The sequence below is a fragment of the Sus scrofa genome, chromosome 2 (assembly GCF_054392235.1).
Source record: "Sus scrofa isolate SSC_HxYL_T2T_F1_AM1 chromosome 2, Sscrofa_HxYL_maternal_Yorkshire_Landrace_v2.0, whole genome shotgun sequence".
NCBI lineage: Eukaryota > Metazoa > Chordata > Mammalia > Artiodactyla > Suidae > Sus > Sus scrofa.
The window spans coordinates 144,551,482-144,566,103 of record NC_139384.1 but is presented as its reverse complement, the minus strand read 5'-3'; the positions used below and the strand labels follow the sequence as shown (position 1 = coordinate 144,566,103).

The 14,622-nt window shown below is 38.1% G+C and overlaps 1 protein-coding gene across 8 annotated transcripts in view; it reads left to right on the top strand.

Moving 5' to 3' along the window:
• The window catches only part of FNIP1 (folliculin interacting protein 1), a 135,909-nt gene that overhangs the window by 46,136 nt on the left and 75,151 nt on the right, over positions 1 to 14,622 (top strand). For all 8 annotated transcript variants that reach the window (XR_014838763.1, XR_014838762.1, XM_021085416.2 and 5 more), the window contains one exon: positions 13,317 to 13,443. Coding sequence is in view for 4 of the 8 variants with exons in the window: in XM_021085416.2 (XP_020941075.2) it covers positions 13,317 to 13,443 (127 nt within the window). In the remaining 4 variants the exon portion in view is untranslated. The remainder of the gene's footprint in view (positions 1 to 13,316; positions 13,444 to 14,622) is intronic.

Here is a 14,622-nt window from a genome sequence, read left to right as displayed (position 1 = left end):
AGCCTGGGAACCTCCATATGCCATGGGTGCAGCCCTAAAAAGCAAAATAAATAAATAAAATAAAATAAAGTACAAAAACCCGGTAAAGGGAGTTCCCTTTGTGGTGCAGTGGTTAACGAATCCGACTAGGAGCCATGAGGTTGCGGGTTCGGTCCCTGCCCTTGCTCAGTGGGTTAACGATCCGGCGTTGCCATGAGCTGTGGTGTAGGTTGCAGACGCGGCTCGGATCCCGCGTTGCTGTGGCTCTGGCGTAGGCCGGTGGCTATGGCTCCGATTTGACCCCTAGCCTGGGAACCTCCATATGCCGCAGGGGCGGCCCAAAAAATAGCAAAAAGACAAAAAAAAAACAAAAACAAACAAAAAAAAAACCCGGTAAAGACAGTGTTTTTAAAGCAAGCTGAAATGTCTCTATTTCAAACTGACTAAGCAATGTAACTTGGTAGTTTCATTGAAGTTTATAAATTCACATGTGGTATTTTGTGTTACACTTGTCTGTCTGAATTCAACATAAAGTTCAGATTTGTGAGCCAGTTTTCATATTGATCTTTCTGAGTACTGTGATCTTTAGGACCTCTTTTTAGTTGCTTGTCATTTGGGTATAACCAAAGCTTATTGTGGCTTTTAAGATTGTATGTGTGTACTTGTTTGAAATGGCAGAGTTGGGACACAGGGAAGTTGAGAAAGGAGCTGTTCTATTTTATTGTTTTTTAGATGAGCCTGAGTTCCTTATAGATGGGGATTGTTGAAGATTTGGGTTTTAGCTAATTTTGCCTGAGTATTATGCCTAGGACCTGCCCTTCTTAAAAGAACCCTTTGAAAAAAGTGGACATTCCTAGTCTGCACCAGCTGCCAGGACAGCACTTGGTTTATAGTATAATTAGGTTGATTTTCTTTAATTATTTGTTTTTAGTAAAAGAGATAAAGGAATTGAAAAGTAGTCATAACGTGCTTCTGTAAAAATCCCAGACTGGTGAAACAAAAGAACGGGATGTCACATGTTAAATATTAGGACTGGGTAGATGGAACCTTTTGCTAAAATAGATTTTGTCATGGGCCATAGATTTCTTAAATGGTCCTGTTGCCAGGATTAAAACTTTTTGCTTTGCAGCATGGAGAGGCTTTTATTTGAGTTAAATTGAGACTTCTTGGTATGTCACCTGACAGTCTTGTGGTGTCAAATGAGTATGGTTTGTTGCTATTATTAACCTGGGTTGGCAGTTGTGCATAACTGGAGTTTTTAGGGATTTTGAAAAGTAGAATTGCTTAAGAGAAGTAGAGGTACTACTAATGGACAGCTTAAATTGGTATTTTCCAATGTTGGTAACATCAGAATCAGCCCAAATCTAGGTATAAATTTAGTGATGTAACAATTTTAATGCTGAGATTTTTAGGTATACTTATTTTATGCACAGTTGGTTAGAATTATGGTGATAAATTTAATTGTGGACTTCTTGAGAATGTTGTGAGCAAGTGGTAATCATTAGTTTAAAATCTAATTTATAAATATTACATACTGGTCCTTGGTCTGTGTGTGTCTTAATTTTCTTTCTTCATTTACTGTTCTTTCTCATGTTTACATAGGAACACTCACCACAGCTTTTTGAAGAGCAATGTGCTTTTTTTGTAAGTGTATCTCACATGCATTATTTATAAGTAAAATTTAAATTAAAAAGCTGGACATTTTATTAGCTTATTGATCATAGTCGAACTGCTGAATAGTTGATGTTATTCTTTTTTTTTTTTTTTTTTGCTTTTTTTAGGGCCATACCTGTGGCATATGGAGGTTCCCAGGCTAGGGGTCTAATCGGTGCTACAGCTGCTGGCCTACACCACAGCAATGCTGGATCTGAGCCGCATCTGCAACCTACATCACAACTCACGGCAATGCCACATCCCTAACCCACTGAGCATGGCTGGGGATTGAATGCTCAACCTCAAGGTTCCTAATCAGATTCGTTTCTGCTGCGCCATGACAGGAATTCCTGATGTTATTCTTCACTTTTACTGATATGAACCTAAATTTATTTGGTAATATTTTTGATGCTCTTGTAAACTTCTTAACTATGTGTCCCAACTTGAATTAAATAATTGGAATTAGCAGTGAATTTAGACTTAGGTACATTGTTTTTGTATTTTTAATAAAACTTGGAGTTCCCATCATGGCTCAAAGGTTAACGAATCCGACTGGGAACCATGAGGTTGTGGGTTCGATCCCTGGCCTCGCTCAGTGAGTTAAGGATCTGGTGTTGCCATGAGCTGTGGTGTAGGTCATAGACGTGGCTTGGATCTGGCATTGCTGTGGCTCTGGTGTAGGCCAGCGGCTACAGCTCCGATTAGACTCCTAGCCTGGGAATCTCCATGTGCCTAGGAAGCGGCCCTAGAAAAGGCAAAAAAAACCGAAAAACAAAAAACAATCTTACTATGAAAGTTTAAAAATGTTTTTCGATATATGCAGTCCAGTTGAAGAACTTGGCGCTTTCCATTGTTTTAGCTCATTTAACCTTCCAGTGTTTTCACTGCAGTTTAGTAAGTTCTCGGGTATCTGGAATTAATGTCAGAAAGTTAAAAACTAGGGAGTTCCAGTTGTGGCTCATCTGGTTAAGAATCTGACTAGTATCCATAAGGATGTGGGTTTGATCCCTGGCTTGCTCGGTGGGTTAAGATCTGAGGTTGCTGTGAGCTGCAGTGTGGGCTATAGATGCAGCTCAGATCTGGTGTTGCTGTGGCTCTGGCATAAGCCGGCAGTTGTAGCTCTGATTCCGCTAGCCTGGGAACTTCGATATGCTGTAGGTATGGCCCTAAAAAGAAAAAAAAAAAAGTTAAAAACCATATGCATAAGTCAGGTGTATTTCAATTAGGTGTATGTGCTGCTGAAAAATACTAAAGTTATGATAGCAGATATGATATTTGGTATCTTCTTCTGGTATAGATATTTGCTATTGCTGAGGTTAAATTTCACAAAGAATTCATGTTATAGATTGTCAGTTTTCCTTCTCTGAAATACTTTATGTAAAACTTTGTGCATATAATTTCATACATATTAGATTATGGGTAAGTATAAAATGGAATTGGGAATCTTAACTAATGCTTGTAATAATTTATATTTTTATCTTACTGTATTTTGTATTACCTACTTTGATTAAATGATGGTAGTAATCCTGTAGCCAAGTAACTGATTGTACTCGTCATTGAAATATAAATGACAGTCATTAGGACTTCATTACTATTCTGGGTGTAACTGAATTTAGTATGACTGAAAGTAAACATATTAAAGATTAACTAGTCTTAATATAATGTTTAGTTTATTAAAAAGTAGTTGGACAAAAATAATTTTATTTTTTTTAAATAAGAAAAAGGCCTAAATTGGTTAAGTTCTTTGGAACTAAGAGTAACAAGTAAATCATGGGATTATTTTTCTGTCCGATTAGAGAATTATAATTCCTTAGGTAGAGAAATAATCACTCTGCATAAAGCCTATACATGTAGGCTTCCAGCATTGAAATGGCACCTCCTGAAATAGCCATTCATATTAATGTATTTCTTCAGCAAATTAATTGAAGTTCTATTATATTCCTTATCTCTTCCATCTTCTCACTACCATATTCAAGGAGATACTGAAACATGAAAAGCCAAAACAAATAGCTAAACTAAAATTTGTGATTAACAAGTTGTCAGTCTGGGGGGAATATCTACTATTGACAAAACTAGTGAAATATTGAAAATAAAATTGGTACAGTAACAATACCTTGTCACTCATTGATGATCCTATCTGCTTAATAAAATTAATTCTTTTAAGCCCTTCTGTTGTTTAATACCACAGATATACTATATGTATATATAGTATATATATATATTTGTGTATATATGTACTGTTGCCCTTTGGAGGCCCATCGTGATAGCTAAGTTTATTTTTGGTTTCTTTCCCCTCAAAGAACCAGATTTGCCTCTTTGGAAGCCATCTTGCTCTTAAGGAGAATGCATGCCATAGCCCTAATTTCGTAGCCATTAACATGTATTATAGAAATTGATACAGAATTGTGAGTTGCTGTGTCACTGTGTTGCTTTGTCAGTGTGTAAAGGGAGATGTCTAGGAGTTCCCGTCGTGGCACAGTGGTTAACGAATCCGACTAGGAACCATGAGGTTGCAGGTTCGATCCCTGGCCTTGTTCAGTGGGTTAAGGATCCGACGTTGCCGTGAGCTGTGGTATAGGTTGCAGACGTGGCTCAGATCCCGAGTTGCCATGGCTCTGGCGAAGGCCGGCAGCTACAGCTCCGAATGGACCCCTAGCCTGGAAACCTCCGTATGCCGCAGGAGTGGCCCTAGAAAAGGCAAAAAGACCAAAAAAAAAAAAAAAAAAAAAAAGCGAGATATCTATTCTGGCATGTTTATTTTCTATCAACAGTCTTTGAAGGTGTCAGATATAAAAAAAATTACAGAGCAGATAAGCTGACATAAACTATAAATAACATCTGTGTAGAGTCTTAAAATTGTGGTTCACCTCTTAGTGGTTTTCTTACTCATGTTTAAATTAATACCATGCTGAGCACAATAGCTTAATTCCGAGGAAGTTTTTTTCTGTTACATAGACAATTTTTGTGAATGGTGATAGTGTGCTTGCCCCACTGTTAATGATTCGGCATAGTTAAGTCTTCAGTTAAATTTTGATAAAAAGAAGCAAGACGGGGACATCCTGTTATGGCCTAGTGGTTAATAAATCCAACTAGCATCCATGAGGACACGGGTTCGAACCCTGGCCTTGCTCAGTAGGTTAAGGATCCAACATTGCTGTGAGCTGTGGTTTAGGTTGCGGAAGTGGCCAGGATCCCGCGTTGCTGTGGCTGTGGCTGTGGCTGTGGCGTGGGCCAGCAGCTACAGCTCTGATTCGACCCTTAGCCTGGGAACCTCCATATGCCATGGGTGCGGCACTAAAAAGACAAAAAATCAAACAAAAAAAAGAAGCAAGACGATGAAGCAGAAAATATGGTGGATTAGATATCAGAAGATTTAAGTTCTAGTATAATAAGGGATCATTCTGAAGCCTTTGACTTTCCATGTCTTAGCTATTCTAAATAGAGCTGCTGTGAACATTGGAGTGCATGTGTCTTTTCAAATTAGAGTTTTTGAGGGCTTTTTTCCTTGGATATATACCCAGGAATGGGATTGTTGGGTCATATGGTTGCTCTGTTTTTAGCTTTTTAAAGAACCTCTGTCATGTTTTCCATAGTGACTGTACCAGTTGACATTGCCACCAGCAGTATACAAGAGTTCCCTTTTCTCCACTTCTCCACACCCTCTCCAGAATTTATTTTTGTAGACTTTTTTTTTTTTTTTTTTTTTTTTTTGAGGCACCTTTAGCATATGGAAGTTCTCTGGCTAGGAAATGAACCCATACCACAGCAGTAACAACATCGGCTCCTTAATCCATTGTGCTGCGTGGGAATTTCCTTTGTAGGGCTTTTGATGATAGATATTCTGACTGGTGTTAGGCGATACCTCACCACATCATTGTGGTGATGGTTGCACAACTCTGTGAAAGCGAAGCCAGGGGTCGAACCTGTATTCTCATGGATACTAGTTGGATTCGTTACCACTGAGCCACGATGGAACGTCCTTACCTCCTCTTTCTTTTGAAAAATAAGTAAATGTAGGGTGATTATTATCATTCAAGATTATTTGCTTATTACAGTTCCCACTGTGGTGCAGTGGGATCAGTGGCATCTCTGCAGCACCAGGATGCAGGTTCGATCCCTGGCACAGTGGGTTAAAGAATCTGGTGTTGCTGCAGTTGTGTCTTAGGTTGCAACTGTGGTTCAGATCTGATCCCTGGCCAGGGAACTCCATATGCTGTGGGGTAGCCAAAAAAAAAAAAAGAAAAAGAAATTATTTGCCTAATAAAGGAGTCACTTTGGAGTTACTTTGTGATGTTTAATGTCATGGTCTTCTAGTTAATTTCAAATAGAATTAATTTGTCAGGCAACTTTTTCATAATAAATCTATTTATTTGGTAATAGATCTTTGCATTCTGTAGTTCATTAGCATTGCCTAAGATGCTGTGCCCTAACTTGTTTGGGATCTTAATCTAGCATTTCTTTCTGGTTACTTTTAGATTCTCTCTGATTCCTTCTAATCAGTTTGGAAATATATACCCCTAAATATATGTTTTTTCCTTTAGATAGATAGATACACACACACACACACACACACACACACACACACACACACACAGTAACATACATACTATATATATATGTAAAACACATGTGCATGTGTCTTTTCAAATTTTTTTCCTTTAAGAAACAGCCTTTTTGCAGCCTTCTACTTATCTGGAATGACCATAGATCTTGGTTGCCCAAGATAATCTGTTTTCTTTTGTGTGTTTAGGGCCTACTTTTAGTTTCAAGAATTCTCAGCTTAGATGGTCATTTTTATGGTCACATTATTTCTGACCTATAAAGGGGAAACCTTTCCAAATGGTGTATATTTATCATCTTACTTACTCAGCTTGCCCACTTCAATCAGTTGCTGTTGCTGCATAACTCCCCCCGCCCCTACCTCGCTATTGAAATGGTTCTTGGAAGAGTACCAAAGGCCACCACATTCTAAGTTCCATGGACATTTAGAGTCTTTATAAAATTTTTGGCTTTTCTGCAGCCTTTGGTACTGTGCACTGTTCTTTGCTTCATCATCTTCCTTGACTTTTGAAATACTTTACCACGGGTTTTCTTTTTTCTCTCTGGTGATCTGTCTTTACTGATTTTTCCTGACTTCTCTACTCTCTGTCTTTAAAATATTGCTTTGTCTTAAAATTCTAGTTTATTGATCCTTCACTTTCTTTTCTCTTTTTGCTTTTTAGGGCCATATCGGTGGCATATGGAGGTTCCCAGGCCAGGGATCGAACCTGCAACCTCATGGTTCCTAGTGGGATTCGTTTCCACTGCACAATGTTGGGAACTCCTCTTTTCTGTTTTCGATTAATGTGTTCTGCCTGAATAATTTCACTACCAACTATATGTCAGTAACTCCTTTGTCTCAAACTCTAGTCTAAGCCTCTCTCCTGAACTCCAGAGCATTTTTTCATAAGATTATCAGAGATCTTTTTGCAGCTGTTTCGCAGGCCCCTTGAACTTAATCAATATAAACACCCCTATTCCAAACTTACTTTCCTCCTGTGTTTTCTACCTCTCTGTTTTCATCAAATCTGAAGCCTTAGTTAGGCATCCTCCTCCCTCATTCTCCCTGTCCAGTTTCCCGGTCCTTTCTCTGTCTCCTAAAGAACTTCTAGCTCTATCCCTTTCTCCCTTCAGCACTGTTCTTATTTCAGGTTAGAACATTATTCTTAGCTCCATACCTCTCTCTCTAGTCACTTCTCTAAGTTTCTGTCAGTGTGACTGTCTAAATACACAGATGATCTTATTATCCATCATTTAACACCCCTGTTTACTCATTGCCTAAATAATTAAGTTCTTAGGTGTTTGTGTGAAATGGTTCTGAGCGTTCATCTGGCATCAGCCTGTTTTTATAGCTCTTGTTTCACAGTACACTGCAGAGCTAGGGTCACTAAGAATTATATAGCACATGCAGTTTTCCTCTTTCATGGAAGAGGGTGCCCTTCTTGCTAAATTGAAGCCAGTACAAGCTTTAAGTACTTAACCAGTAGTACAGAGCAGTGGTTGTGATCCTGAACTCCAAAGACACACTGTTTGGAATCTAAACCCGAATTTACCATTTACCATGTATTTAGCTACGTTATTTTAGGCTGGTTGTTTATCTCTCTATGCCTTAATTTTCTTACCTGTAAATTAGGAATAGAGTTGTTGTGAAAATGAATTGATGTTACGAAGAGTCAATGAATTAACATGTGTAATGCCCTTGGAACAGTACCTGACACACAGTAAATAATATGTTAGCTATTATTTATTATTCATTGTGTATCATTTATTATTTTTCCTCAGCGATTCATACCTTACCTCCCTATGCAGACCTCTTACCTACATTATAAGTTTGTCTCAGTCATAGACTGTATCACAGTGGTAAAATTATTTATCTATCTTCCTGTTAGACTGTGAGCCTTTTCATGGTGTAGTCATAATTTGATTAATTTTGAGAAAATGTATACACCTATTTAACTACAACCCCAATAAATGTATAGAACATTTCAGTCACTCCACAGAGTTCCTTCATATACCTTTCTAGTCCATTCCCTTTGTCACCATGATTAGTTTTACCTGGTCTAGAACTCCACATAAATAGAATGACCAATATGTATGCTTTTATATCTGGATTTTTTTCACTCAGCATCATTTCAGAGTTCATCTGTGTTAAGACTAGTAATTCATTCCTTGTTATTTCTCGATAGTATTTCACTGGAAGAATGTATCATAGCTTGTTTATTCAGTCTCCCATTGATGGTCATTTGGGGGTGTTCCTAATTTTTTGCTATTAGGAATAAAGCTATGAAAGTTTTCTTGGGGGCATGCACCTCGCAGCATGCAGAAGTTCCTGGGCCAGGGGATGGAACCTGTCCTGCAGCAGCAGCCTTTGCCACAGCTTTGGCAATGCCAGGTCCTTAACTTGCTGCACCACAGGGGAACTTTCTCTGTGAAAGCCTTTGAACATGTATTTTCATTTCTGCTGGGTGAGTATCTATGAAAAAACTGCTGGGTCATAGCTGCCAAGTAATTTTCACTCTTACCAATAATGTATAAGAGTTCTGGAGTTCCCGTAGTGGCGCAGTAGTTAACGAATCTGACTAGGAACCCTGAGGTTGCGAGTTCGGTCCCTGCCCTTGCTCAGTGGGTTAACGATCCGGCGTTGCCGTGAGCTGTGGTGTAGGTTGCAGATGCGGCTCGGATCCCGCGTTGCTGTGGCTCTGACGTAGGCTGGTGGCTACAGCTCTGATTAGACCCCTAGCCTGAGAACCTCCATATGCCGAGGGAGCAGCCCAAGAAATAGCAAAAAAAGACCAAAAAAAAAAGTTCTAAGTGTTTCGTAGTTTTACCAACAATTAGTGTTATTAGTCCTTTTAATTTAGACATTTTAATGGTGTGGAAGAGTTTTAATTTGCATTTCTCTGATGATTATTACTGTTAGCATCTCTTGTATGTGCTTTCATTCATTCATCATTCATAGATCTTATGTTTCAGTATCCACATCTTTCACCCATTTTCAAAACTGGACAAGTTTTTCATCTTGTTGCTTTATAGGAGCTCCCTATATGGGCTGTTTACAAGTCCTTTGTTGTTTATATACATCGCAGATATTTCCTTCCAGATTATGACTGGCTTTTTTTAAAAAAAAATTGGTTTTTTATGTGCTAGTTTTAAATTTTGATGAAGTCCAATTTATCATTTTTTCCTTTATGCTCAGTAACTTGTGTGTATTAAGAAATCTTTGTGCCCAACAATTATATAGATAACTCTATGTTTCTTTCTAGAAGCTTTATAATTTTAGCTTTTACGTATAGTCTTATTTTGAGTTAACAGAGAATACTTTACAAATATTTAGATAAGTTCAGGAGAAAAGCATTCTTTTTTTTTTTTTTTTTTTTTTTTTTGCCATTTCTAGGGCCGCTTCCACGGCATGTGGAGGTTCCCAGGCTACGGTTCTAATCGGAAGTGTAGCTGCTGGCCTGCACCACAGCCACAGCAACTCGGGATCTGAGCCGAGTCTGCAACCTACACCATAGCTCACAGCAACGCCGGATCCTTAACCCACTGAGCAAGGCCAGGGATCAAACCCACAACCTCATGGTTCCTAGTCGGATACGTTAACCACTGTGCCACGACGGGAACTCCCCGGGGAGAAAAGTATTCTAACTTGTTAGTTATTGAGATAAATTTCACATTCCATAAAATTTACCTGTTCACAGTGGGGTTATTTTTAGTATAGTCACCAAGTTATGGGACCATCACTACTATCTAATTCCAGAACATTTACCATCCCAGATGTTTATGAAGTAAGTCAAAGAAAGACAAATACTGAATGATATCACTTTTATATATGAAATCTAAAAAATAAAGCATAATAGTGAATCTAACAAAAAAGAAACAAACTCACAGATGCAGAGAACAAACTAGTGGTTTCCAGTGGGGAAAAGGAAAGGAGAAGGGGCAAGGTAGGTCGTGGGTGACTATTTTCTCTAACTAGCTTAGATTCCACTGTCTGTCATTCCAGCTATACTCCTGTCAGTCTTCTCACCTGTGTCCATGGCCATTTGTCCCATCTACCCATCAAAATCGTTACCTTGGTTCAGTCTGATCCAAATCCAACTGTGTAGATTGTGGCTGGTATTTATTCATAGCCTTTAACCGCATGTAGACTAACAGAATTTCCAAGAAACTTTGTTTCCTAGCCAGCATATTTTCTTATCCCAAGATCACTGCTCTCTTTTTACTCTCTATACTGGTCCCACATTTTACAACCTATCCTTTATTTTCTTTCACCTTCTTTACAAAGAAAATAGAGCTCTTCGGTAAGAATCCCCTCATTCTTACCTTCACATCTATGAATCTTTCTGTGCCCATGTCTGTCTTTGCTTCCTTTCTTTTTATCAAAGTACAGGGGTTATCTTTTCTTCTGAGGCTGACTCTTTTGTTGTACTCTATTTTCTTTCCTCATCCATTTCCTTAGAGACCTTACTTGACCAGTCACTATCTCCCTTCCCCTTCCCGTTCTTTTTCATCAGTTGTAAACCTGTTCAGGTGTTTGAATAACAACATAGCTGTCACACTTCTTTATGATTCCCTTTTCTTTTTCCTTGACAGTTGTCTTAAACTCACTGTGTTCTTTATTCCCATTCACCCTTAATCTGCTATCTGACCCCTATACTCTGTTCTTAGAAGTGTCCTTGCCATGGTCACCAATGACTTCTTTGTATCTAAAGCTAGGGAATACTTTTTAGTAACAGCCATGGTATTTCTTCTTCCTCTCTAAAGTGCTTCTCCTTCTTGGTGTCCATAAGACCTCCTTCCTGATTTTCCTTCTCTGTCAGTCTGTTTCGTATAGTTTCTTTTGCATAACATCAGAATACAATTTAGTAAAAGGAGTGCAGTGGAATGCAAATCATTGTATCTAAGGATGAATCTGGTTTAGCCTGAATCTCTGGGGTAAGTCTTTTATTAATTTGTAGGCGTTTGCTGAGGATTAGATAGAAGAAAACTAAAAATATATTTTATGTTAAGAATTTGGGGGAAAAAAAGAATTTGAGATGAAGATGTTTCATGTTGCCAGATTTTTTTTTTAAACATGCATTGGCAGGGTTATGGTTAAGGTTCTCTTAAGGAAATGAAGGTAGGCAATCAAGAGCTGTGACTGATGATTTGTGAGAAATTGACCATTCAGCCTAACTGATGACAAACAGTTCCTGGGATGACAGTTCTCCTCTTTCTTGGCAGCTATCCCATAAGTTGTATTGTGTTCAGTTCACCAGGTTAGTATCTCTATCATACAATTCATTGTTTTCGCTCTTTCTTTCTCTTCCTCATCTCACTTATTACTCCCTTAATGTTTTTAATTGAAATATAGTATATGTATAAAATTACATAAAACAAACCCAGTGGCTTCTTTCTTTCTTTCTTTCTTTCTTTCTTTCTTTCTTTCTTTCTTTTGTACTGCAAAGTGAGTATCTGTGTAAGCATTATCTAGTCAAAAAAGAGAACTTAGTACCCTAATCCTCCTGGGAAGTCTGTTCCGGGTTAATCCCCTACCATCCCTCACCTATCTCTCAGAGATAACCACTCTCAAAACTCTTTTTTTCTGTTTTGAGTTGTTTTATTTCATTTTATTTTGTCTATTTATTTTTCTTTTGGTCAGTTTTTTTTTTCTTTTATGACCACACCTGTGGCATATGGAAGTTCCCAGGCTAGGGTTCACATTTTAGCTGCAGCTGTAGGCCTATACCACAGTCACAGCAACATCAGATCCAAGTCACATCTGTGACCTGTGGTGTAGCTTGTGGCAACATGGATCCTTAACCTGCTGAGCAAGGCCACCAATTGAACCTATATCCTCATGGACACTAGGTTGGGTTCTTAACCCATTGAGCCTCAACGGGAATTCCTCTCCAGACTTTTGAAGCCATCATTTCCTTCGTTTTCCTTATAGTTTTTAAAACTAAGTATGCATCCCTTGATAAAACTTGCTTTACCAGATTTAAACCTTTCTATAAATGGCAAAATATAGTAACTGTTTGTATATCATTGTCTGATTTCTTTTGCTCAGTGTCCATCTGTGGTTTTGCCTGTAGCTGAAGTTCATTTATTATGTTTGTTGTGTAGTGTTTCATAGGGTGAATATACTGTATTTACCCATTTTGTTGGTAAATATGTGAATTGTTTCCAGTTTTCAACTACCATAAACTATGCTGCTATAAACATTCTTGTATAATGGCATACTTTTCTGGATTGGAATGCGCTGGGTCAACTTCATTATTACTAGATTTTATCTAATTATAGTGTATATATTTAAAAACCCATTTTCCGGAGTTCCCGTCGTGGCGCAGTGGTTAACGAATCCGACTAGGAACCACGAGGTTGCGGGTTCGGTCCCTGCCCTTGCTCAGTGGGTTAACGATCCGGCGTTGCCGTGAGCTGTGGTGTAGGTTGCAGACGCGGCTCGGATCCCGCATTGCTGTGGCTCTGGCGTAGGCTGGTGGCTACAGCTCCGATTCAACCCCTAGCCTGGGAACCTCCATATGCCGTGGGAGCGGCCCAAGAAATAGCAACAAAAGGCAAAAAAAAAACAAAAAAAAACAAAAAAAAACCATTTTCCACAAAAAATCCCCTTCTCTAAAGAGATTATGCCAGTTTTTACTCACACCAACTATGTGTTAGGAATTTCTATCCTATTTGGTCATTCATTACTTTTTTTACTTGTTTTTATTTTATATTAATTAGCTACTGTTATTTTAAACTGAAAACTTTTTGTTTACATTTTCATATTAAAGAAACAGTAACAAAACTATTTAAAAATTGGGTTAACCTTATTCCATCTGGGTCCAAGCCATGAAATTAGTATGTATTTTTATTATATTAAATGCACTTACATATTTCTATTAGATATTTTTAGATTCATGAATATGAATATAAACGTATTTTGTGCACATTGAATGATACTTGTCACAACTTTTATTCTTCTTTATGTAAAATGTCATAGCTATGTAAATTTTCAGCCCTGAACTAAATGGTGGTATTTTATATAAAGGTCTATGTAATCTTGAGTGGTAATACAACTCTGAGTTTTATTGTATAAGTTTTATTTCTGGGAGTTTATGTGGAATGTTTAAGTAATTCTCATGAATCTTTATTTTTCTTTAAAGTTGGCCTTTGCCAGAGTTTGATCCAAGCCAAATTCGACTGATTGTATATCAAGACTGTGAAAGACGAGGGAGAAATGTCTTGTTTGACTCCAGTGTTAAGAGAAAAAATGAGGACATATCAGTATCGGTGAGCATCATTATTGATTTGGTTCAAATTTAATATTGAATATTTTAATTTAAGAAATGAGTAAGATTTCAGTTATGGTACTTTTATTTTTTAGTATAAAACATCTTTACCATGTTTTTAAAATTTAGATCATTGATTTTGAGGACTTTTAATGGAAAAAATACTTGCCTTATTTGCATCCGGTGTAGTAACTGAGAATATTGTAGTTTGACATTTATTTGCTTATATAAGTGTATTATGAGATATGATTAGAGGTATAGGGATTTTTTTTTTTACATTTCTGGTCTTATTGAAATTTGTTTATTTATTTTTTGCCTTTTTTTTTTTTTTTTTTTTTTTTTTTTTTTAAAGGGCTGCATGTATAGCATATAGAAGTTTTCAGGCTAACGGTTGAATTGGAACTGCAGCTGCAGGCCTGTGCCACAGCCACACCAAATCTGAGCCGGGTCTGTGACTTACACCACAGCTCATGGCAGTGGTGGATCCTTAACCCACTGATGGAGGCCAGGGATCAAACCTGTGTTCTCACGGATGCTAGTCAGATTCGTTTCTGCTGAGCCACAATAGGACCTCTGCTACAGGGATTCTTAAAGAGGATCTGATACAAATCTCTCATCTTATAATTGTGGAAAGTGTGACCTAGAGAGGGAAATTATTTGTCTCAAGGTACAAAGCAAATTAAATTGCCAGCCCTTAGTCCATTGTGTTTTCCCCCCTACTATACAGCAGAAGCAAGAGCATCTATTTTGTTGACTTTAACAGCATGCTTTGAAATATTTTTTGGCTAATTTAACAGTAGTACAGGGCCTTTAACTTGTCCAAGAAAACCAAAGTAATTGCTGTTGTCTTTGCTGCTGCTACTTCTGTTACACTTTCAGGCCTAAATATTCTCACTCCCCTCCATCTATAATTTGGAGATGGAAGCCTGGAATTATGTTTGGCTCAGTGGCTTAAGAACCCAGCTAGGCTCTGGGAGGATGTGGGTTCAATCCCTGGCCTTGCTCAGTGGGTTGAGGGTCTTGCATTGCTGCAAGCTGTGGTGCAGGTCCCCGATATGGCTCGGATTCCACGTTGCTATGGCTGTGGCATAGGTCTTTCGCTGCAGCTCCTATTTGACCCCTAGCCTGGGAACTTCCATATGCCACAGGTGCTTCTTCAAAAATAAAAAAATAGAAAATT